Source organism: Polypterus senegalus, chromosome 1 (assembly GCF_016835505.1).
Source record: "Polypterus senegalus isolate Bchr_013 chromosome 1, ASM1683550v1, whole genome shotgun sequence".
Taxonomy (NCBI): Eukaryota; Metazoa; Chordata; class Cladistia; order Polypteriformes; family Polypteridae; genus Polypterus; species Polypterus senegalus.
In genome coordinates, this window is record NC_053154.1 from 246186498 (window position 1) to 246213751 (window position 27254).

The 27254-nt window shown below is 36.7% G+C and overlaps 1 protein-coding gene across 1 annotated transcript; it reads right to left on the reverse strand.

The window, feature by feature from the left end:
• Positions 1 to 2615: 2615 nt before the first annotated feature.
• Positions 2616 to 25449, reverse strand: cdk1 (cyclin-dependent kinase 1). The gene is made up of 8 exons (XM_039771369.1): positions 25346 to 25449; positions 24474 to 24525; positions 19981 to 20137; positions 12894 to 13017; positions 10761 to 10931; positions 8399 to 8562; positions 6777 to 6918; positions 2616 to 2980 (listed from the first exon to the last, which is right to left on the reverse strand). The coding sequence occupies exons 2-8, from the start codon at positions 24508 to 24510 to the stop codon at positions 2864 to 2866; spliced, it is 912 nt and encodes a 303-aa protein (XP_039627303.1). The 5' UTR covers positions 24511 to 24525; positions 25346 to 25449; the 3' UTR covers positions 2616 to 2863.
• Positions 25450 to 27254: the final 1805 nt, after the last annotated feature.

The window sequence follows — 27254 nt, forward strand, 5'->3', positions numbered from 1 at the left end:
AGTGTTAAAAAATATATATTAAAAAAAAAAAAAGCTCTCTTTCAAGCTCGCTCAGAATACTATTCTACAATAATAGATAGCAATAATAAAAATCCTCAGGTACTGTTTAGAATAGTTGCTAAATTAACAAATGGGAATTCAGATCTATAGTGCAAAATACCAACAGATATTAGCAGTACAGACTTTATGAACTTATTCAATGAGAAAATTAAAAATAAGATCCCAGATCTCAGCATCACAGTACAAACTGCATACTAGATTAGCAGACCCTGCATCACATTGCATTCAGCACTTTAGTATTTGTATCCTGTAACTAAGCAGGAAGTCTTAACTTTAGTTTCTAAAATGAAACCCACTACTTGTTCCCTAGATCCAGTGCCAACCAAACTAGTAAAAAGTGCAATGGATGTTCTTGCAGCTCCTATTCTAAACATTATCAATAGTTCATTATTGCATGGCACAGTACCTGATGCACTAAAAGTGTCAGTCATTAAACCATTACTTACAAAGTCAGACCTAGACCCAAACATACTAAATAATTATAGGCCTATTTCAAATTTACCCTTTCTCTCTAAAATACTATAAAAAGTAGTCACCAATCAGCTTCAGTCACACCTTACGCATTAAAATTTATTTTACAAATTCAAGTCTGGTTTCCACACTGGTCATAGTACAGAAACGGCACCAACGTGGGTTGTAAACGACATTCTGATATCCTCTGATGAAGGAAACTCCACTGTAATTATGTGGTTAGACTTAAGTGCAGCATTTGACACCATTGACCATTCTATTTTACTGCACAAGCTAGAAAATGATGTTAGCCTTACAGACACTGTGCTCGCTTGGTTTAGTTCTTATTTATCAAATCGATTCCATTATGTACAGAAATGTGCTTACAGCACTACATCTTTGGACACAGAAGTTCAATATGGTGTCCCGCAGGGCTCAGTACTGGGACCTTTACTGTTTTCACTTTACATGCTTCCACTGGGATCTATCATTAGGAAACAACATTAATTTTCACTCCTATGCAGATGACACCCAGTTAAACCTTTCATTTAGATCAAATGAAGTTTCTCCGATGTTGTCCTTAATTAGTTGTGGTAGTGAATTAAAGGAGTGGATGGATGAGAACTACTTGTCTTTAAATACAGATAAAACAGAGATGTTAATTGTTGGAGGGAATGACGCTGATCACAACAATATTTTGTCATCATTTAACTCCGTTGGAGTCACCATTACATTTTACTGAATCAGCCCACAATCTAGGAGTTATCTTTGACTCTAGCATGTCATTTAAAGCGCATCCAAATCATGTTTCTTCCATTGTAAAAATGTTGGGAAATTAAGGCGCTTTCTAAATAAACAGGATTCTGAGAAATTCATGCATTTATCTCTAGTAGGACTGACTACTGCAATGCAGTGTTCACTGGATGTTCAAACTGTTCTTTACACAGCCTCCATTTATTCTAAAATGCTGCTGCAAGAATTACAAGAACAAGAAAATATGAACATAACTCCAGTTCTTAAATCCTTACACTGGCTCCCAGTTAAGTTTAGGGCAGATTTCAAAATCCTCCTTTTAACATATTAAGCATTAAATGGCCAAAGTCCGGCTTACTTGTCTGAACTTATGACTTACAAACCAGAGCGCACATTAAGATCTCAAGATGCTGGTCTGCTTATGATTAACTGTACAGACTGCATCTCTGTTAGTCATTAGTACTAAAACATAAGTAACATGATAGTTATAATTTGATTCTAACCCTCACCTATTCTGTTTCTCTTCTCGGTACACAATTGTGACACTTGGTGCCATGGCCAACCTGCCAAGTTGTTTTGCCTGCCTAAGGTAAAGTTATCCCTGATGGAGGATCACATGAATCGTGGGGTAGAGGGGTCCTTTCATCGGAATGGCTGGCCCAACGCTGTTTCAGCTGTGGAATGGCCAAATGGAGGAGGCAGCTTGATGGCTGTCGTCTCCAAGACTCTAAACAAATCCAAATCATATTATGTGATATCATCTATTGTTAAATTCTGCTCTGTACTTGTAAAATTTTAATTTCTACACTGTATTAAGGATTTGTTCCGTGTATTGTATTGACCCCCTTTTTGACACCCACTGCATGCCCAACCTACCTGGAAAGGGGTCTCTTTTTGAACTGCCTTTCCCAAGGTTTCTTCCATTTTTTTCCTACAAGGTTTTTTTTGGGAGTTTTTCCTTGTTTTCTTAGAGAGTCAAAGCTGGGGGGCTGTCAAGAAGCAGGGCCTGTTAAAGCCCATTGCAGCACTTCCTGTGTGATTTTGGGTTATACAAAAATAAATTGTATTATTTCTGCCAAAAATCATTGTGTCTATTAAAATAAAAGTACCATATTTTCCTTTTATACAGTTATACTTAGATTTATTGATGTTTTTATACAGTATTTCATTTCACATAATTTATGGATGTTACCTATAACATTCACTCAGCAAAACAATTACACATTGGCAGTTTGGTTGATCTTTTCACAACAGTGTAAAAATTTGACAATATGTACAGACACACAAAAGGACACAATGAAAAATACTGCATAAATTAAAATAAATGTTAGACCAATAGTTAAAGCAGGTAATAAGTGAAAAGGTGCACTTTATTACAGAAATCAAAAAAAACAAAAAGATATACATGGAGTATAGAAACACATCTATTTACAGTTAAGCATACACAGACAAAAATGAAATGAAATATTAAATCAAAAACACTCATAAAACATACAATAGAAATAGAATAGATTTGTCATTATACACAATAATAAACAAATAAAAATTTAAATGTAGTTTATAAACCCACTAGGCAGCTGTCCTCTCATTCACCAAAAAATTAGATTTTCTTAAGTGGGTTCACGGGAAGATTGTGCTTATCCAGGTCATCAAAATATGAATGATTAAGTGCTTGTCTGGCTGAAATTCTTTTTGCTGGATCATAAATTAACATTTTCTGTGTATAAAAAACAAAACAAAAAAACATTTAATATATAATTGGAGGATATTAACTATATACCAACAATTTCCACACATAATACTCCCCCAATGTAACAAGTCTAGCAAAATATCCCGAACAGGGTGTCTAAATGGGAGACTGAATGTCAGTGAATCAGCCCTGTCCCTGGCGACAAGTACATCTGCTGTGGAGCTTTATTAGTCACCTATGAATGGATACCTGACCTGAAACAGCATGGTGCAGATGCTATCAATGTCTGAACAGCTAAAGAGCAGATTCTTTATGCCATACTCACACTCCCCGCCCCAAAGCAGACAAGGTATGATGTTGTTTAATTAATTGAGAGAGAACGAGAGAGGCAGGTTGGGAGTATGCGTCGATAGTGCATTGACGCACCTACTATACAACAAACCACCTGGATTGGGACTGGAATGTAGTGGGTGACACCTAAGCACCATATAAGGACAGTGAGAGTTAATTTAAAAAAACACAACCCATGGTGGCTGAAGTGGGTTGGTAGCAATGGCACAAGTTTTCTCTAAGTTTGAGGACCTGCTTTCAGAGCTGGAACAATGGAACAATGTTACACATAGGACAAAGCAATTGCAGGTTAAGGGCACTTTTGGCATTTATGGGATTCAAACAAGCAACCTTCCAATTGCCAGCATAGATTCCTAGCCTCAGAGCTACCACTTGACGCAGTTTGAAGATTAAGGCAGACTTAAAAATTAACAAATGATACATTCTATGACAATGTGTAATTTAAAACCTAGAAATAAGTCACTATCAAATATATACAGTACTTTTTTTTTTTTTTAAACAATCTCTCTTTGCTATTTAAAAGCCTAAATCTATACATTATTTTCAATGCAAGTAATGACTTCTCCTCTCCAGGTCAACTATGGAGCGGACAATGTGTTTCACATAGTTAAGCACAACCTGACTTCTAACACTGCTGATTTTTAACACTATGTATTGTTTTTTTCCAAATATTATAGCAACAGTCTGGGGGTGTTTGGTGGTGGTTGTTTTTATTACACAAAATTGTTTAACTAAAATATAATATGTATAGGCAAGCAATTATAGACTTATGGAAAAATATGCATAAAGGAAATACAATAAATTTCAATTAAAATGCAGTTAATTTCAATTAAAAATTTGAATCATTTGATTAACCACGATTAAATTTTAATTGAACACCTGCCTTCGTAGCAAGTCATATCGTTGTAAGGGTTATGGAAAAAGGAACCTTTTTCTTCCACATTTATATTTAAAAAAAATTCAACTTTATAAAGATTCCTTGGGGGGGAAAAAAATAAAAATCACTATAATTGTTAAAATAACTGCATTCATTATCCCTCCATAGCGTTGCTATAATCAACAGGGTTGTAAGAATAAGGGAAACAAGGAACATCCTAAACAGATGAAAGGAATAGTTGAATTCCTGATGAGGTGGCGGAGGTATTTTCCGAAATGCTGATCTACTGTTTGTCGGTGAGAATAAAAATCTATAGCAATAAAAAAAATAGATAAATTTGCCTTTGGTAGGTTTCATAAATACTCGACGTATGCATTAAAAATTGCTAGGACATAACTAGTTTCAGCTTGAACAAATCCTCCATTTATTAAATCAGATGGTAAATAGCCTATTTGACAATAAAGGTACTCTGTAAACGGAGGTCTTCAGATAAAAGACTAAAACAGAAACTACATACTGTAAAGCAAAGCAAGCTACCTTTTCATACGTACTGTATAAAATGCATGCAAATGAAAAAGCACTTATTCAATTTAAATTACAGTTACAATAGATTTAAAAATCTAGTGACCTTTAATGGTATTCTAGTATTATCAAGAAAGATGAAGGCTTTAAGAACTACTGTTTAATTTTGCAATTAAATGACCACCTCAATAAACATGCTATTCTTGATAAATTTCAGTCAGGTTTCAGAACAAATCACAGCACAGAAACTGCACTCGTTAAAGTAGTAAATGACTTGCGGGTAAATGCAGACAGAGGCCATTTTTATCTGTTCTCATCCTCTTAGATCTGAGTGCTGCATTTGACACCATTGATCACAATATTCTTAGAAATCGCCTTAGTCAATGGGTGGGCCTCTCTGGCAGTCTCTTAAATTGGTTTGAATCCTACCTGGCAGGTAGAAAATTCTTTGTTAGTTGTGGTAATCACATCTCAAAGACACATGATATCCGATATGGTGTTCCACAAGGCTCTATCCTGGGTCCGCTGCTTTTCTAAATCTACATGCTTCCGTTAGGTCAGATTATCTCAGCTTACAACGTGAGTTACCACAGATATGCTGATGACACACAGCTGTACTGATCAATAGCACCTGATGACTCCGACTCTTTCGATTCACTAACACAATGTCTTACTGGTATTTCTGAATGGATGAATAGTAATTTTCTCAAACTAAATAAAGAGAAAACTGAAATCTTAGTAATTGGCAGTAATGGATTCAATGAGGTTAGCAGAAATAAACTTGATGCACTAGGATTAAAAGTTAAGACGGAAGTAAAAAACTTAGGGGTAACTGTTGACTGTAACCTGAATTTTAAATCGCATATTAATCAGATCACTAGGACAGCATTTTTTCACTTAAGAAACATAGCAAAAGTTAGACCTCTTATATCATTGAAAGATGCTGAGAAATTAATTCACGCTTTTGTTTTCAGTAGACTAGATTACTGTAACACACTCCTCTCAGGACTACCCAAAGACGACAAATCACTTGCAACGAGTGCAGAATGCAGCTGCTAGAATCCTAACTGGGAAAAGAAAATCCGAACACATTTCTCCAGTTTTGATGTCACTACACTGGTTGCCTGTGTCATTCAGGATTGACTTTAAAATACTGCTTATGGTTTATAAAGCCTTAAATAATTGCGCTCCATCTTATATATCGGAATGCCTGACACATTATATTCCAAATCGTAACCTTAGATCTTCAAATGAGTGTCTCCTTATAATTCCAAAAACTAAACTTAAAAGAAGTGGTGAGGCGGCCTTCTGCTGTTATGCACCAAAAATCTGGAATAGCCTGCCAATAGGAATTCGCAAGGCAAATACAGCAGAGCACTTTAAAACACTGCTGAAAACACATTTCTTTAACATGGCCTTCTCATAACTTCACTTTAATACTGATACTCTGTATGTTCAATTCATCACAATAACTATTCATAGTGGCTCTAAAATCCGTACTGACCCCAACTCTCTCTTCTGTTTCTTTTTCCGTTTTTTTTTGCGCCACCACCATCTACTTAAAGCATCATGATGCACCAACATTGATGGACTGAAAGCCAGAAGTCTACGTGACCATCACCATCAGGTCCTTCCATGAAAATCCTAAATACAAAGAGGACTGTTTGACTTATGTTAGGTAGATTGCCCAGAGGGTACTGGGCAGTCTCGTGGTCTGGAACCCCTACAGATTTTATTTTTTTTCCTCCAGCTCTTGGTTTTTTTTTTTTTTGTTTGTTTTTTTGTTTTTTCTGTCCACCCTGGCCATCGGACCTTACTTATTCTATGTTAATTAATTTTGACTTGTGTTTATTTTTTATTGTGTCTTCTATTTTTCTATTCATTTTGTAAAGCACTTTGAGCTACATTTTTTGTATGTATATGTGCTATATAAATAAATGATTGATTGATTGATACTGTATCTCTAAAAAGTTAAATACCCTAGGTCTGTCAGGAAAACAATGAATGGCAGTAGCTAGAAGTTAACAAATACAGACAATACATTGAATATACACAGAACAAATGATTACTTACCGATAATAAATCAATGCCATCCTCATTTAGGTTTTTCACAACAGATGACAAAGTTCCTGGTTTCCACTTTGGGAAGGTGTTTTTGTAGTCTGGCAAAGACTCTACATCTGGCCAGACCTCATTGTTTGGTGTTCCTAGAGTTCTAGATTAGTAAAACAAGTTTCTTGATTAGTTGAACTAAGCTACCTGATGGTAGTTACTCCAAAATGGTACTGAATCAAGGTAAAACTACACCCTTGAAAGGAGAGTTCTACTGGTCACCCAGTACACTTTATTTAAAAAGAAAAAGAAATAAAATACTCGCTAATATACAAAATTTGGTGGAACCCATAGCAGTTCTATTAAGTATCTTATCTGCATAAGACAAAGCATTTAATGATTCCACTGCTTGTCATAGTAATAAAAATGGTCATCCTCATCACTACAAATTCCAAGGGCCATTAAGATCACTTTCTTGGGGCAAAGTTAACATTTTGGAAATACTAAATATGCAATCTGATAGCTTTTGACAAAATAACTTATCATGGCACAACTGCAAAAAGTCAGATGCTCAAACACCTTGATTGTCAAATATTATAAAAAAAAAAAACACATAGTAGAATATTAATGGATTAAAACTTTCTAACAGAAACTACTGCCTTTCTTATTATAGTCCATACTTATCTGTTCATAATTCTTTACATTTACTCAGTGCACCACTGAATTAATCTTTGACTCATTGATTAAAAAAAAAATGGAGTATGTTTGCAAGGAAGCATTAACAGCATAATTAGGAAAATGCAAGCTAGACATGAAACTCACTCACTTTGTATATAAAGTGCACAGTAATGAAGACAAAAAATACTGCTGTGCTGGTTATCTGTCATTAGTTCAATTATAGTGGAAAAACACCCTGGAATCCACAAGAGAGCTGTTCAGTCACAGAGTAACTTTTTCAGTTTAAAAATGTTTTACATGGGCTTAAAATGGAGGAGGACAGATTTACTGTAATTGCCTTTACTACACTACCTCAGACCATCTTGTAATTAGTCAGTGGGTAACTGATGTTCTATACTGTTTGAAATCGGGGGTAGGAGGAATCAAATCCTCTAAATGAGAATATGTTCAAAACTTTAAAATATGGCAAAATCTAATAAAAACTTAGAATAAGTATTTATATTGGAGAACAGGACTTTGTACCTGTCTCATGCTCAAAGCGAATGCCATTAGAGCATGCAAGATGCATACAAAACAATCATGGTATCAATGTCATTTTAAACCCATGATAATGCCAAAAGGCAGGTAGTATTTTTGTGGACTGTTTTACTTGCAATTTTTTTTTTTTTTTTACATTATACATGCAATAAAACACTAAACTAGTAAGTTATACCTTCACTGTTTTCACTCTTTAAATTTAATATTGTTCTTTATCAGTATGCTGCTGCTGGAGTATGTAAATTTCCCCTTGGGATTAATGAAGCATCTATTTAAATAACTGCTGGGTGGTAAAGTCTGCAAGCCAATTTGATGAACAAAATTTTATTTCATACTAACTAATTAAAAAGTTATTATAACTTTCTCTATAAAAAGAGTATCATTATGGTATGATTGAGGAGAAGGAGGAGGGGGAAAGAAAAACCTACCTAAAAATCCTAAAAAGCTGGTCTATTTCAGAATCACCATGGAAAAGAGGTTTCTTTGTTGCTAGTTCTGCAAATATTGTTCCAATACTCCATACGTCTACTGGCGTGGAATAACGTGCAGAACCAAGAAGAACTTCTGGTGCTCTGTACCAGAGTGTAACAACCTGAAAGTTAGTAAAAACTTACTTTAGGAAAACGTCATGACACAGCTGAAACATTAAAACACAGTTTTACTTTTCAAGTTTAAGGGAGAGCAAAATATACACATTTTTATCAATCTGTTAATTTCCCAAAAATCTACATACCACAAAAGCAATTTACACCACCCAGGTGCAAAAAAATTAAAACCACCACCCATGATAAATAAGACTCTCTTAGAGTAACAAAGATTTAAAACATATTCACATTTACAATGCGGTTAGAAGACCGATATGCCAATACTAATCCAGGACCTCAAATATGCTTAGAGTTCTGGGAAGCCTCTCTCTAAATATTTAAATACGTTGCCAAGTAACTAACATATTTAAAGCACCATCTTTTCTATACTCTAATGCAATTTAAAATGTAATAATCTAATACCTTACACATTAGCAATCTGTTTTAAATTCAGAATACTTTGATAACTGTAACCTGCTAAATCACATAAAAGTGCAGTTTCTCTCTTATCCTACTTTGCATATTATGAATGGTTTCCTTGTTTATCTGCCACCTTATGAATTCACCAACTTTGCATGTCTTGTGTTTAAGTTTACTGTAGTCACTAGTTCAAATATGGTTATTGAAAGACTGCAATAGAGGCATTTTTTCTTCCTTCTAAAAAATGTATTTCAATATAAATTCTATTTACAGAAATTTCTCTCTATCTGTTTTTGATAAATAGAGATAGCAATAAGTTGACAAACTCACTTACAAAAATGCCTTTTCTCATTTAGTTAAAAATCAGAAATTTGACTGGATTCTATATCTAAGCCAGTAGGTAACTACTAAAAAAGGAACATTGATAAATCAACATTTAGGGGAACTTAGAAAAAAAATCACAATGTCTCAACAGAGTTGATTAAAATTTGGTGACATTTTAGAAAAAATAAAATTAGCAGGCAATTTTTTTTTTTTTTATATTAGTTGACAATAATGCTGTAGCATGCAAGCTATTCTTAGGCACAGTGTCCTATCGTGCAGAGCACCGTGAAGGAACTGCTTTATGTAAATGACGGCAGAAGGGGAAGGGTGAAAGTTCCACAAAGCTCAAGAGACGACATTGTAAGTTGAGAAACTGGGTACTGTACATGCAGTACTCCCTAATTCCCCCATACTTGACATATACATAAAGGTATATACTGTATACACATACATACTGTACATACATATATTATATATAGACACATATATACACACACACACAAACACTTCTATCGCTCTATATCCAAGTGTAGGTGCCAATTTCATTTAAGGAGGACCCACCATATTATGTAGCAGTGGCAGTAGTAAAGTGCTTTTATTAATAGAAAGTCTTAACAGGCACATTAGTGACATCTACTGGGTCAGATGATAAAAAAAAAACAAAACTATTTTACCCAGAATACTGTTTACAATCTTACTTAAATCAACAAAGAAAAGACTCTTTAAATATCCACAGCTTTTAAGTTGAAAACTGAATATGAAATAAAAGTGTAGTTGTACAGGAAAAGTATTCAACTTTGCTTTACAACAGCAAGAACATTTGTGTGTACATTCAAGCAATGTGCCAAAATACCTACTTTATAGTTAGAGACTGTATAATGGAGTGTTTTAGATAAAACCCACACACATAGCACACAGTAATGCAAACACATCACCAGTTCAAAGTGAAAGGTGTTCAAGTAAAACTGCAAGACAAGTTTGGAGGAGTAAAAGGTTACAAATGGCTCCTATAGTACAGCACAATGACTGCTGTAAACAGAGAGGTGTGGCTGGCAGATGTGCAGCAGCAAGTTGGGAAATCATTAACAATTATTTAAAATTTCAAAAGAAGAATGGACAACATCATGTACAAGGGTGGTGTGAAAAGCTAGAGGTTCAGAAGGTAGAGATTTACAATGTTTTGAATAACGTCTTAAGATTGCTAGACAGCATTTTTTTCTATGTCAATAAGTTTGTTTCTAAATATACGAAAGACATTCATGCCATAAACACAAAACCAAACACTCGTCTGATATCTTAACATTTGAATAACCAATTACTAAAACAACCCTTCCATAATGAACAGTCATGAGGAATATAAACGCTCTTTGAGAGATATTACACACACACACACACACACACACACAACCACTCACCCACCCCAATCTGAATGCATTATTCTTATTTCTAATCAGCGTCATACCTCATGAGTGTAAACCCGCACTGGAATTCCAAATGCTCTGGCCAGTCCAAAATCTGCCAATTTAATTACACCTTTATTATCTATTAACAAGTTTTGGGGTTTTAAGTCTCTGTGGAGCACTCTTCTTGAATGGCAAAACACAATTCCTTGGCAGATTTGATACAAATAACTCTGTAAAGAAATGAAACAAAAAATCTTAACATTAAAATGCTGAATTTTAATTATAGTATAGCTCTCTTAGTCTATTTATTACACACAACCAAACATTGATTTCACAAATGACAAAAAATATTGATTAGGTAATCTTTAATTAATGCACCAGAGTGAAAAGAAAAATGCAATTACATTAACAGCAGCTTGGGAATACTGTTAATCCTCAGAATAAGTTTGTGTCCTAATTTGAAGAAGCATGATATATAATGGACTAAGAATTCACATATACAAATTGCACAAGTTAGATTTGTCATCAAAACATGCCTTGCAGTCTTAATTCTAAACAAGGAGCATCTACAGGACTTTGATGGTAAGATTCAATATCAACCAGTTTGTACTTCTAGTTTAAAATAAATAAATAAAAAATAAATAAACACACACACACATACACACACACATTTGAATGCATTCACGAAACCACTTTAAACAGTGAAAAATGGCCTAATTATATTGACTGTAACTTGATATTTATAGGAATGGTGACCGTTTTTCTGACTTGAAACAGGATAACCCTTTCAGGCTGTGTCCTTCAAAATCAAAGATTTAAAGTGAAGATTGAGCTTAAATTAAAATTGAGCCCTGTCCGAGATAATGGAGGAGAAGCAGCATTACTTCAAGAACGTAACTTCAACTCATACACTCTTGTGCCAGACTGGGCAATGTTTTTACCAATGAAGCTGCAGAAGGCATAGCATCACAATCACCACAGACAAAGAACTATGCCAAAAAAGACAAACAGTGCGCTCCAGTGTAGAAAAAGTCCTCAACTTGAGCCCATAGCCACAATATCAACAACTCCACACAACATTGAACAACACCCTTAAAGACCTGGTTTCATAAAACCATTCATCTGTGTCAAGATAAATTAGAACTCTAAACAGCCAACCTTTTCTGTGCTATATGTTTGTCTGTCTTGCATTCAATGTTGTTAGAGTTGTGCTTTTTTTAATCCCTGTATTTATTATTAAACTGTATGTTTTGTTTTTTTTTTAATGAGCATGCTTCAGTTGCATTAATAAAGTCTAATAAAGCAAAAATCACTCACTACATTAACTGCATTATTTTTAGTGTCATAAACAGAATTTATTTTAGTTACTCTGATTTTACCAATCAATTTCCAAATTCAAAAACGTTTTTTCTGAATATCAGCACAAATCCATTTTATTTATTTGCTATTTATTCGTGTTTATAAGTAGAATGATGGGTTTCTGGTTAGTGCTGGTATATCATAGCACAAGAAAGCAGGGCTTATCTCCAACTTTGCCACTGATGAGAGTTTGCACTTTATAAATATGAAGGTTTTTTTTGGTATTTAGTTTCCTCTCACACAAAGTACATGTTAAAAAAAATAACACTAAATTGGCACAATGAACAGGAATGGAAGTTTCAACAGTGTGCCATGCAATGGACCGGCATGCCTATCAAAATTAGTTTGTGCCTTGCATTGAATACGGCTAGGGCAGACTCTCCACCAATGTAAGCTGAAATAAATAAGTTAAGAAAATGGCAAGATTGATGATTACTTCATTCTAAAAATCAAGGTCTTGATATGTGATCAATTATATTTCTTTGTGCTACTACATTGTGTGCTGCTATGTTGGCCCATAACATTTTAAATTCCTTAAAAGAATGCATCAAGAGGATGAAAAACAATCTATGAATTAGTTTCTTTAGTTTGAATTTTCCCCAGGATTGGTTTTTACCCCCCTGCCTGTACAACTAAGCATTTTAGCTTATTAAGAGTTAGACATTTTCCATGTTGCTTCTGTAAAAATAAAACAAATTGGGCAAACAAATTAATGCAGATATTTGTAAGTGTAACCAAGTTTGTTTCACTTATATTTATTAAACAAAGAAAAATAAGCTAAATACAAAATATCTATCCTCTTGAATGATTGTTGAATGATTGTTAATTTGTACCTTAACAAGAGTTGGATCCATGTACTGCCCAGAAGGAATGGTGTCTAAATACTTCTTTAGATCCATAGACAGAAATTCAAAAACTAGGTAGAGTCTGGATTCTTGCATTAGTACATCCTGAAGGCTAAAAAAAAAAAGACCAAAAAAGTAATTTTACCTGAAAGGTAAAGAAACAAAAAAAAATAGTAAAAGCAAAATACTGTGAAAGATACAGTTACAATTATCAACTCTAAGTCGTGTCAACCTCCTATTTAAATAATTATATTGCTGTATTAAAAACAAGAATATATCATGCTAATGTGCATAACATTAAATACTATACTACACAAAAAGCATACCATTATGTTAAACAGGTAATGCAGCATTCATTATAATTGATATGTGGCAGAATATTTCTTCCATATCCCAGTGATGTGGCTTTTTTAATTTTCCCTTTATTGTAATACAGTTTTATGTTAGAATAATGAGAAAATCTTCAGGGAGCAATGAGCATAATGCTGACAGATGCTACATTATCATTCAATGTAGAAGTCAGCATTGTTGCTTGCCAGTAATGCAAAATAACAGACAAAATCCTATAAATGTTATTGTAACATTTGCTTCCATTCACTGCAAGAAAGCCTATAAAATTATTTCAGTTAGCCATATTTAGGATTCAGTTTCTACTGACCGAGATCTTAAAATACACAGGATGGATGTCTAAGTAATTTACATTTACGTATGCTAAGTGCAACAGTACAGCCAAAGTGGCAAAAGGAGAAACACGACTTATACCCAAGGGTGTCTGACTCATCAACCATTCACAGCAATACACTAGAGGTCATCCAAAACAAAACTGTAAAACCAGCAGGTAAGCAAGTGACAACAGCGTGTTCCTAGCTGAGGCTTTACCACCCAGGATCCAGACAACTACCTTGCAAGATGTCTTGAAGAGCGATTTTTTTTTTTTTGGAAGAGGATTTTTTCCAACGCAGAGATATGAAGTGCCACTAGAGGGAGTTTTAGCCTACCTGGTTCATTTCAACTCCAGAAAATCACAGGAGGAAGTTAAAACTAGTCTTAGCTAATAAATCAATTAGAGTTTAGAGGAGAGCTATGGAGCAGAATAGCTGGATGGGAAAAAAAATGATCTAAGATCAAAGGGAGCAAAATAAAAAGGGGGAAACTTTATAGAGCACAAGATATGGTCATAGGAGTCTCCTATCTTACTAGAAAAAACAAAACATCTTGTATCTTTTGTAGATACACACACTCTAACATTACATTAAAAAAAAAAAAAAATATGGCAAGTGAAAATCTGAACATTTACTAGCTATTGGTTATTTATGCCTAGTAAACATTGTGTTACCGGTATGTATTTGTACCACATAACACCGAAGTAACATTCAACCTACTGGGATGACGGCAAGTCTTCCTCCTCCACACAGCCTGTAACAGTATGCTTCCTATTCTAATGTCTGTGCATCTCTGATGTGTATCTCTCCCTCGTATGGCACGAGAGCACATTTGGCAACTCACAAAATAAGTTTTTTTTTTTTTCTGCATACAGAGTTAAGTGCTCCCAAACTTACATACCATCAGCTTTTTTCCTCAAATGCTTTCACAGCTGAATGCAGTAGCGACACAGTTGTGCAGCACAACATTCTTGGCCAAATGATGCAAACCTCAATTATCGATTTTGACAATTAGTTGTTGCAGCCCTACACTTAAAACATGCTATTTTCAACTGCTTCATTTGCAGAACTACACTTTCCTGTTAATCCATACAAACAATGGAAAATGTACCAATTTGAGATACAGAACACCTATCTCATGTTTTTGAAACATTCCTCATCATCACCTAAACTTTCAAACTCTGCACTCCTTTATTGATTAAACCTGAAAGGTTATATGTATGATTTTGTTTAATGCCTAAATACACCCAACATTTTGATACATCTTAAACATAAACATAACTTCCAAAATTAAACAATTATAAAAACATTAGTATTTAAGGTCAAAATCATTAAATTACAGCAATATCTTAAGAAGATTAACAAAAACAGTTGGGTTTATTTAGACATTGAATAAAATGGTAAATGCCATCCCTGACAATTTCAAATCCAAATCATTTAAAAGTGAGTTTTCCATTACAGTATACAGAGAATAGCAGTTTGTTATGTTTTCAATATCATTTTTTAGAGACATTTGTTATTTCTGTGGGGTTTTTTTTTTGCATATATTTATTAGCTACTCAGCTGTGCTAACCTAAACCCTAAAGGGGGAAATGACACCCTATATTCACCGACTAATTGGTCAACTATAAAATTGGACATTTTAATGGGATAAGTGAACTCCTTGATGACTATGAAATTGATTCAGCAATTGCACAACAAAGCCTATTGTTTTGAAATAACAATTATAAAAACTATTTTCCTTTTAAATGTGTAGAAGTATTTGAATGTATTTACTAGGGCTGCAACTAATGATTATTTTGGTAGTCAACTAATTGTTCAATTTATTTTTCGATTAGTCGCCATTATTTCATGCCTGACTATTTTGATGCATGCGACCTGTGGTTGCACGTCCTGTTCTGGGCTCCAGTGCATGTCTTACCTCATCTGCTCATGTATGTCTACCTGTGAAAGTCACACTGATGTCTCTGCATTAAGACGATTAAAATTAATAATAATTAAAATTAAAATAACCAATGAAACATGAATTTGAAAATAATCAATGTTTTATATTAGTGACCATCACAATAAAAAAAAGAAATACATTAAACAATACAAACTAAAGTTCACATAGTCTTTAAACAAAAAAAGTGCATTTAAACTTAACCAAAACTGGCCACTGGTGTGTCTTAAAGTCCAAAAGTTTAAATAAAGCTTCAATACAAATAAAATAAAATAATAATGTACAGTTTATAAAAGATTCATTTCACATATTCCTGATTGCAGTGCAGGAATGTGAGTATTTCGACATGGTCTGGTGTGAGGCTGGCTGTCTTCTTTGAGACAATGTTCCCAGCTGCTGAGAAGAGACGCTCAGAGGGAGTACAGTTAGGAGGAATACACAAGAATGTTTTCGCAGACAGACAAAAATGTTTTAATCATCACACTCTGAAGGAAAGATGTTGTAGTTTATCAAATGTACTATATTATGTGAAAATAAAAAAAAACAACGGACTAAAATATGTAACAAGCTAATTACTGATATACTCCAAAACACAAGTTACCTAACGTTAGAGATGGTTTACTATTCATATGAACTCAAATATTATACTAAAAAGGAAAAAAAAAAAACCTAGAACGGCTCAGCTACTCCTATTCACTCTTTTACTATAGCTTCAAACACATTAGCAAACATAACTTAAGTTATATGCACTTAACCCTTAAACCGCCGCAACTGGCTAGAGTCGGTTTCCAGTGCAATTTGGAAGCACGCCGAAGCAGAGTATATGTGGTGACATACATTCATTGAACTCCACAACCGGCTGAAGTGGTTTCTCAGTGCAATTTGGCAGCACGCCAGAGTTGATCAGTCACTGCGTATATTCGTTTAGCAGCCAGCTCATGAACACTACCAGCCCCTGCAGCCTCACTGTCTCTGTCTCACTCATTCAGCCGTTGCACTAGACGAGCCAGCAATCATCAGCGTTTACCCCTGTGTGTTTGCATTAATACCATTTCAATCGCAGTTGGCTCGGTGATTTACCTAATTTCATCAATGGCTTCAGTTACACTTTGAACATAATAGATTGTTACAGTAGTTTTTTTTTTTCTTATAGTTTTTACAGTTCACCTGCAGTGTGTAAAATGATCAGTGTTGCAGTAATTGTGATTCTCTTTGCATGAAAAAAAAATACGTGTTCCATTAAAATTTCACATTTTCGAAGGTGGGGACCTTGGAGGTTCGATCCTCAGCTACAGAAGCTGGCTCTTGGAATGTGGAATGTCACCTCTCTGAAGGGGGAAGGAGCCTGAGCTAGTGCGCGAGGTTCCGGCTAAATATAGTCGGGCTCACCTCGACGCACAGCTTGGACTCTAGAACCAATCTCCTTGAAAGGGGCTGGACTCTCTACCACCTTGGAGTTGCCCCCGGTGAGACACGCCAAGCTGGTGTGGGCATACTTATTGCCCCCCAACTTGGAGTCTGTTCATTGGGGTTCTTCGGGTGGGGGGACGGGTCCTAACTGTTTGTGCGTAAGTGCCGAACAGCAGTCTGGAGTATCCACCCTTTTTGGAGTCCCTAGAGGAGGGGTTAGAGGGCATACCTTCTGGGGACTCCCTCGTTCTTCAGGGAGACTTCAAAGTTCACGTGGGCAAAGACAGCGAGACCAGGAAGGGTGTGATTGGGAGGAATGCCCCCCCCCCGATCTGAACACGAGTGGCGTTTTGTTATTAGACTTCTGTGCTCATCACAGATTGTCCATAACGAACACCATGTTCAAGCATAGTGGTGTTCATATGTGCACTTGGCACCAGGACACCCTAGGCCTCAGTTCAATGATCGACTTTGTGGTCGTGTCATTGGACCTGCGGCCACATGTATTGAACACTTGGGTGAAAAGAGGGACGGAGCTGTCAACTGATCACCACCTGGTGGTGAGTAGGCTTCGATGGTGGGGGGGGTTGGGGGGCTTTCGGTGCCAGTCAGGCCTGGTAGGCCCAAATGTATTGCGAGGGTCTGCTGGGAACGTCTGGCAGAGTCCCCTGTAAGAAGTAGCTTCAACTCCCACCTCCGGCAGAACTTCGACCACATCCCGAGGGAGGTGGGGGACATTGAGACCGAATGGGCCATATTCCATGCCTCTATTGTTGAGGCGGCTGATGGGAGCTGTGACTGCAAGTTGGTTGGTGCCTGTTGTGGCAGCAATCCCCAAACCCGTTGGTGGACACCAGCAGTGAGGGATGCCGTCAAGCTGAAGGAGTCCTACCGGACCCTTTTGTCCTGTGAGACTCTGGAAGCAGCTAATAGGTACTGGCAAACCAAGCGGAAAATGGCGTCGGTGGTTGGTGAGGCAAAAACTCAGGTGTGGGAGAACGATTTTCGGATGGCTTCAAGGAGATTCTGGCCCATCATCCGGTGTCTCAGGAGGAGGAAGCAGTGCAGTGTCAACGCCGAATATGGTGGGGATGGTGTGCTTGCCGACTTCGATTTGGGATGTTGTGGATCGGTGGGGAGTACTTCGAAGACCTCCTCAATCCCACTAACATGCCTTCCAATGAGTAAACAGAGCCTTAGGACTCGGAGGTGGACTCCCCCATCTCTGGGACAGAGGTCACCGAGGTGGTCAAAAAACTCCTTGGTGGCAGGGCCCCGGGGTGGAAGAGATATACCCAGAGTTCTTCAAGGCTCTGGATGTTGTAGGACTGTCTTGGTTGACACGCCTCTGCAACATCGCATGGACATCGGGAACAGTGCTTCTGGATTGGCAGACTGGGGTGGTGGTCCCCCTCTTTAAGAAGGGGGACTGGAGGGTGTGTTCCAACTACAGAGGGATCACACTCCTCAGCCTCCCTGGAAAAGTCTATTCTGGGGTCCTGGAGAGGAGGGTTCGTCGGATAGTCAAACCTCAGATTTAGGAGGAACAATGTGGTTTTCGTCCTGGTCGTGGAACAGTGGACCAGCACTACACCCTTAACAGGGTCCTGGAGGGTGCATGGGAGTTTGCCCAACCAGTTTACATGTGTTTTGTTGACTTGGAAAAGGCATTCAACAGTGTCCCTCGGGGAATCCCGTGGGGGGTGCTCCGGGAGTATGGGGTACTGGTCTCCCTGATAAGGGCTGTTCGGTCCCCTGTACAACCGGTGTCAGAGCATGGTCCGCATTGCTGGAAGTAAGTCGAAACCGTTTCCAGTGAGAGCTGGACTCCGCCAGGGCTGCCCTTTGTCACCAATTCAGTTCATAACTTAAATGGACATAATTTCTAGGCGCAGCCAGGGCGTTAAGGGGTCCAGTTTGGTGGACTCAGGATTGGGTCACTGATTTTTGCAGATGTTGTCCCGTTTGCTTCATCAGGCCGTGCGTGATCTTCAGCTCTCACTGGATCAGTTCACAACTGAGTGTGTAGTGGATGGGATGGGAATCAGCACCTCCAAATCCAAGACCATGGTCCTCCTCAGCCGAAAAAGGGTAGAGTACCCTCTCAGGGTTGGTAGCGAGATCCTGCCCCAAGTGGAGGAGTTCAAGAATTTCGGAGTCTTGTTCACGAGTAAGGGAAGAATGGAACGCGAGGTCGACCGGCAGATCGGTGCGGCGTCCGCAGTGATGCGGGCTCTGCATCGGTCTGTCGTGGTGAAAAAGTAGCTGAGCCGTAAGGCAAAGCTCTCAATTTACCAGTCGATCTGTGTTCCTACCCTCACCTATGGTCAAGAGCTATAGGTAGTTTCCTCCGCAAGGAGTCTGGGCTTTTCCTTAAGATAGGGTGAGAAGCTCAGTCATCCGGGAGGGGCTCAGAGTAGTGCCGCTGCTCCTCTGCATCGAGAGGAGTCAGATGAGATGGCTCGGGCATCTGATCAGGATGCCTCCTGGACGCCTCCCTGGTGAGGTGTTCTGGGCACGTCCAACCATGAGGAGGCCCCAGGGAAGACCAAGGACACGCTGGAGGGACTATGTCTCTCGGCTGGCCTGGGAACGCCTCGGGATTCCCCCAGAAGAGCTAGAAGAAGAAGTAGCCGAGGAGAGGGAAGTCTGGGCATCTCTGCTCAAGCTGCTGCCCCCGTGACCCAATCTCGGAAAAGCAGAAGAGGATGGATGGAGAGAGGTGAAACTCCATCATTCATTGGCAGAGCACTTGGTTACAGTCGGTCAACAGCATCATTTATTAAAATAATGTACTTGTTCCGACTTACATACAAATTCAACTTAAGTACAAACCTACAGTCTCTATCTCGTACATAACCCGGGGACTGCCAGTACATGTGTTCGGTATGTTATGAGCATATACAACTGAATGTTGGTCACCATAGACCCATATCAATTTTCTTGGCCATCACTACAAATTGGGATTAGTGACAAAGGAATTCTTCTACCAAAAATGTGTTTTAGAAGCCAATGGCAAAAAAAATATGAAAAGTCAGAGATAAACATTGAATCGTCATACCAGACAATGTTAGGATGCTGAAGTTCTTTAAGTAGTGAGATTTCCCGGATTGCTGTACTGGGAACACCTTCTTCTTCACTTTCCAATCTAATCTTCTTCATGGCTACGACCTGCCCAGTGGTTTTATGCCTACCCTTGTACACAACTCCATAAGTGCCTAAATAAAAGGAATAGAATAAAACATTAATATTTACCAAGAACAGCAAACCAGAACATTTAAAAGTACAGTATTGAAGTGGAGAACTAAACAGGAATGTCAAACAAAATGTACTTAGAAATTCAGCATCAGTTAGCACAGCATGTAAATGCCAGTAAACACAGATTTTTCAAAGCAATCTTTGATTTGTATTATGTCAGAAACATTATCAAGGTTTGCTCAACAGAAAAACAAAACATTTATCTATGTCATACCTTTCTGGGTGCACTGAAAGCTTTAATATTGTATACAAGGCAGCTTACTTCTTAATTATTAGCAATTGTAGAGACTATTGGCAAAGTGATATGCAACCACCATTCACGTCCTACTAATGACACTGACATACTGTATTTATAGTACTCTTATTCATACCAAAAATGCTAACCCCTAAGACAGCAACTAAGGCAACTCTCGGTTACAAAATTTTTATGCACGTCCACTCACATGCAAAGTTTGAGATCTATAAAGATTTTAGAAAAGTTTAATTCCTTTGTCACTAAATCAAATTTCTCATGAAAACAATTCACCATGAACTCAGACATATCACCACCAGTGAGGACTATAGTTTAGGTATTTGACAATTAAGGTAATGCACTTAGGGCTTTAGCAACTGAACAAGACAAGTTGTTAACACAATGCTACACTCTGTCACGTAGGTAGACCATTAGTAAAGCTTGATACAGATTACTTGCATAACACATACTGTATTCTTCCGTACTTCATACGCTGAGTTGATAACAAACAGTAAAATACTGCCATTACACAAGACCTTAATTTTTTTGAGCACCTAAATCCATGCACCCTGTGTATAATACAATAAATTCCAAATTTCCAAATGGAAAGTCCCAGAACAAGTGAAAGTAGACATTGTATTTTGAGGATGAGAACAGTATAAATACAGACTAGACTATCAACTGGTGAATTCAATTAATTATTTAGCATAACCCGCCTAAAGAGTAGGGTTCCTTTTTCCTCTAGCATTTAATTTTGGGGAGCCAATGCATTAAAAATGGGGAATGTGCAGGAGAGAAGATAATTAGAAGCATATTTTACAAATTAATTGATATCTTTTGAAAGTCAATTGAAATTAATGAGGAGATAAAGATACAAAAAATGTCAGAAGACAAGGAAACACATACAATGAACAGTGTGGTTTAGATGAGAGTTTACATATCCAAGGCACATTACTCCCAGCAGAACTCGAAACATATCATGCAAATTATTAGGAATGATACCATCACAGACAACAGTACAGGCCACAAGTTCACTTTATTATTCCACAATAATCCGGAGTCTTTCCAGAAAGACAGATATGAACATTTCATTAGTTAATTATTGACAAATCTTTTGCTTTTCCCAGCAAAAATATTGTGGGGTGTTTGACGGGGGGGTAGTCTCCAAGTCTGGATTATACTTTTTACATCATACCACTACAGTAACTTAGTTTTGGCAATAAATTCAGACATTGGAGAAAAACCACCAACCACCTAAAATCTGAGCCTGGTTTTCCAGCACATCCCCGATAAAAATTAATGGATTTGATGCAGATTAACAAAAGCAAAAGTAGGAATTTCATTTGTAAGTAAATAATTAATGTCTTTTCTTATAGAAGCTGGTATGCACTGCCATCTTTTTCTCCTGTTACATGAGTGGCAACACAGCCAAGAAACCAACTGTCTCATTGGTTTAGTATGAGTTTGAGTTACATATCCAAACTTAATGGACATTCTTTGTGCTAGCATGGACTTTCCTCCCACATCCCAAAACATGTATGTAAGATTATCTGAAGATTCCAAAATGGCCCCAGTATGATTGAAGGTATGTATAGGAGTAGGCCATGTGATGAATTGGTGTCCTGCCCAATACCATTTGCTTCTTTACATTTGGTGCTGCAAAGACAGATCTTGGCCAACCACAGCATTGCACTGAATTAATAAGGTCTGAGGAAACATGATAAGACAATGTACACAAAGTACACACCTAACTTTATGATTGCTGATCCAGGCCAGCATTGTACAAGAGGACCTCATTTGATGTTTTCACCTGAAGTGTAAATTTGTCTAGGTTTTCCTTTACATACTTCATTCATATGCACAGAACAGAGCACTCGCTTGCTAAGATCTTTCTGATCCTGGTAGGTATGTATGTATGTATGTATGCATGCATGCATGCATGCATTAATACATTTATAATATATAGTTAGACACTGAAAATTGAACTGTAGCCCAATTCGAGCTTGTTGGAACAAGGCTTTGATGTTTTTGAAAGTACCTGGAATGCAGTTCTGGAATGGCAATGCAGGGAAATTACCAATGTTATGATAATACATATGCATCTTGTAGCTATTTGGAAAACTTCATCTGCAATATGAGGACTTTCAGGTGCAAATGAAAGAGCTAAAACTTGCAGCATGTGGAAATCAATTTATTTTGGGATGCATCATAGAGATAGCTAATACCACCTATGCTTTGGCATAGCCTGAAATTCATGCTTGGCCAGGCGTTTTGCCCTCCTAATAAGCCCGCAGGACCCCAACTGTGTATAATGGCAGCAGCGTAAAGATAAAGGTAATTGATGACATTTGTAATCCTTGTTCCTACAGGCCCCATTCCTTGAACAGCACTGCACTAACAAAAGACTCAGAAACTGACATTGCTTAAGAAGACAGTCCTCTTTTTTTCAAATGTCTTCAGCACTGACCATTATGATAAATGTTTGAAGATTCCGTTTTCTGAAATAGGTATGCTGCATCAGTTTGGTGCCTCAGTGGCAACATAAGCCCATATTAGGGTTATTTATCTTGCATTTTGTCCTTTTAATGCTGTAGATTCTTTTAAAACAGAAAATACAGAGTCCAGCAAATTAATACAGTAGTATGCCTCAAGAATTGTGCATGTAAAGACAAGTTTATTCTGCAAAGGTGTAGAGTTTTATGCAGCATTTTTTCCAATTATGCATTGGCAGATAGCCAGACAATTGCTTGTAAATGACACTGAGCTGGGAGAAACAGATAATTGAACAAAATACACTAGGATGCTGAACTGATCACCTTAATATCTACAGAACTAAGAAAAGCATCCTAATATGCTACAACTTTATAAACCTGAGTGCTACTGATTTTCTAATTTTAATATGCTGTAAAAGGCTACAATATTGTGGCTAAACTGTTTTCTGTTTAGGACACTATTACTTTCAAATGTCCATTTTGCATTGTAGCAGAATGAAAGTAATAAAAAAATACTCAGATTTGGTATATTGATGTCTTATTGCTGTATTCAAAAAAAATCTATTTATATAAAAAAAAAAAAAAAGCAACTCTATCCTTGATGTTTTTGTTTTTTTTATTTTGTTTTTAATGTAGAGATAATTTTATTAAAGGAAGATAACTTGAAGAGGTCTGTTTGTCATGGATTTGATCTCATGTTCACTCTGGCATATATGTTGAAAATGTTAGTGACAAAGGTCCACCTGCATGGCAACTCCAGTGATTTTTACACTACCATCTAATGACAAAAGTATCTACAGTATTTATTATAGCGTTTTCCCTACACCTTACAACATAAATCTTGAGACAAACAAGAGCTAGATTTTATAGTGACTTTTTTTTGGCGAGTACTGGCCCACTGCCCTTTTTTTTTTAGGAAATTCAGAACGGGCCAAAGCATTAACAAACCTTTTGAGAGCTTTCTCATAAGCACCATTACAAACACAAAGGGAGAAAAGTCAATTTTACCTTAGTCTTAGTTTTCGATTTGTATAAAGTGCAAGTGACTTATACCTTGGTTTACATCAAAATAAAGAAAACATTTTTTTTTTTTAATCCCCTTATTACAATCCTATTATATTGAAAGAAATCTGGAAAGCAAACTGGGGGCAACCAGTTTTCAAATAACTGATAACCTGGTTTAAGAATAATCATTAATCTGGTTACTGTTGCACTGGCTTACTGGCATTAGCACCAAGCACTCAAATGCTTTTAAAAAGGTGATAGGAGAATGAAAACAAACTATGATGAAACTGAAAATCCATTTGTATTCCTGTACATTCTACCTATATGTATACATAGGTTTGTGTTTTTTTTTTTTTATTTAAACAGCAAATGACAAACAGCACAGACATTTACACAAAGCGGCATAACATGGTAGCAGTGGCATCTGGATCTTCTACCATGCACTTTAAAGTGTAAATCAGGCACTAATCACCTTACCTATATTAAAGGTACACCAATTACCCACACCTATCTTTAAAAGCTACTTACAAACTACTTTCAGGTGAATGCAATATAAAGCACACTTACCTTCTCCAATCTTTTCGATCTTGACATATTCATCCATTCTGGTTTATACAATCTGAAACATGATCAAAACTTTAAGTACGCATACGTTTACAGATAAAAATATATATATATATATATATATATATATATATATATATATAAACGACCTACTTAACGGTTAATCAAAGGATAAAAACCAGGAAATGCTATTAAGTAAAAGGGTGTCTATAGGCCCGACAAACTTAAAACACGTTGAGATGTTTAGTTAAATCACATTTATGATGACGAGAATGGATTTTATAGATCAATTACGGTTCAACCAGGAGGACAAGAGCTAACAATTTGTTTCTGGCTAGTAACATACAATTTGTGAGATATCACTTTTGCTGATACAGCAGACGGATTGCCAATTTTCTTTGGGCCGCGTGCGAAGACGTTTAAGAGAACTGGATAGATACTCAAATAGTAAGTTAACTTTAATAACTGATATGTATGACTTTGAACGGGTGACACAGATCACCCGGTCAGAGTTACAAATATCAGAGATATTTAGAACTACACTGCTTTAAGATCCAATGAGCTAGAACAACAGGGGCCTGACAGGCCCTCGCAAAAACATAACATATCGTTCAGAAGTAAAATTGTACTAATGTAGACTACCTTTAACAACAGCACTATAGACGTAAAAGCAAAACTACAAGAGCTTCCAAGTCTGAGAGATCTGAGAATAAAAGCAATACAATTACTTAATCCGACTACCAGCATTTCGAAAATTATTTAAAACGTAGGGTCGTGTGTATTAGCTTCATAAAATATTAGATATAAAAGTACGCTATTAACAGTAAATACTTGAGCAGAAAGAAAAGAGAAAACTTGTTCTATGATTTAAATACCTTTAACTTCCTCCGCGTCGGAGTTTCCTGCAGTCCCTTTACAACTACCCTTCAATACTGCAGTCTTTCAAAAGTGGCCGCGCTAGTGCAGTTCAAATCTAAGCAATCCTGGATCGCGATTATTTTCAAAGCAGCCAATCAAAGAAGAGCGGAGGTGGCGCGGGAGAATACTCAGTAAAGGGCGGTTCAAAAAAGAAGTCATGTGGCAATGTGAACCAAAAAAAGTTGCTGGGTATGGATATAAATCCATTCTACTGTTTAGTTTTGCGGGGCGCGTTTTAATTTTATTGATCTTAGAAATTAATTTTGCTTAATGCAGAAATAACGGCGGGCAAAATGACAACTATACAAAAAAAGAGGAATTCTAGAAACTGAATAAAACATTTTGATAAATATTTACATCAGAATTATTGTCACATGTGAGGACCATTTAACCAAAAAAAGCTCGACCATCCTGTTTACCTAAATTGCCCAAAATAACATCAAGTCGAAATGTTAAAGTCTCTTCAGTCCTATGCAGACAAAATGCTTTCCCCATATGATCATGAAAACTGGTGAGTGGGTTTCTGACATTTTTTTATGGGTTAACTGTGCCAAGAATGTATTTTATCTGTCCAACTATTGGCTTTCTCAGCACTTGTATTGCATTATAGGGGTGTGGTGAGCTACAGCCTACACCTGGCAATATCTGGTGTAAACAAGACAGTAACAAAGCTTTACTTAAAAACAAAAGTCTTTCATTTTTCTTTTATAATTTCCCAAAACACAGAGATTGAAAGTCTAATGTATATTAATGGCTTTAAATAGTGCCTGATGCTGCTAAAAAGCTCTTGACCCACACTCTTTGAGGACCTGAACCCTAATAAAAGGGTTCAGAAAATGGATGGTTTAAAATTTTATAATGTTTTCATTCTCAATTACTAGCCGCCTGATAAACTGACACCAAATGCAGGGCATATTAGGATCCCTAAAAGGACAAAAAAGCGTGGCTTTCAGTCAGGTTGGTGTACATCTTGATGTTGTTATACATAATATTTGACCTTTAGTTCTGAAGTTTTGTTTTCTGGTCATTTTGGTTGTGGTGTTTGCAGTTCCCTTTGTGACCTTGTGGACATTCTGTGAATTATTGGCTTGCTCCCATATCCCCTTATCTTGTGATAGAAAAAGGAACATTCAGAAAATGGATAGACTGATGTTCGCAGAGTAGATTATTTTCTAACTAAGATCTTTCCGATCCTAGTAAAATGTCTTCATAAAAGCTCCTTTAATAGATTATTATAATGTGTTATGCAAAAATTTTGAATTTGAGCTTCTGTTTTTGTTGCAAATTTTCTTTTTCCCTGTCAAAGAGCAAAAGATGAATGTCCGGGTATGCTAAGGGCACTACAAAAAGATGGTAAGTTCTGGGCATTCATTATGTCTTTTAGTGGTTTGATTTTTTTGCCCTATTGATAGTCAGGTGGGCAGTCTTATTTGTTGTTCCTCATTGTGAAGCTTCTCTACGGGGGATAAGAGCCTTGAACCATTGCTGTTATGTGAGCACAAGACAGTTAGTGATTCCATATAAATTTTATCATTTTCCATGTTTCAAATGTCCAAGTGGAGTTTGTTTTAAAAGTGAGATTTTTAAATTGCATTATACAGCATTAGGAGAACTGTTTTTGCCGTAAATATGAACAAAAGTAAAGAATTTAAAATGGAATTTAGAAGGAAAAACGGTCAACTCAAATACATATAGATTTGGTTGAGTCATATCCTACAAGTATGTGAGAATCCAGGATGAGGAAAAAATAAAATTTTCTAATTTGTTCCCTAACAGTTATAAAGTTTTAAGAAATACTGTACTCTGCAAATCCACGTAAATAAAAGGATGTGTGTGTCCATCCAGTTTTTATGTCTCTGTGATTCC

What these genes read in the sequence shown, in the direction of transcription:
- cdk1 (XM_039771369.1), bottom strand. Translation starts at nt 24,510, where the DNA reads ATGGATGAATATGTCAAGATCGAAAAGATTGGAGAAG. An exon ending in GATCGAAAAGATTGGAGAAG is followed by an intron (nt 20,138 to 24,473) that starts GTAAGTGTGCTT and finishes CCTTTTATTTAG; the next exon opens with GCACTTATGGAGTTGTGTAC. An exon ending in TGCGGGTTTACACTCATGAG is followed by an intron (nt 8,563 to 10,760) that starts GTATGACGCTGA and finishes ACTAACTTTCAG; the next exon opens with GTTGTTACACTCTGGTACAG.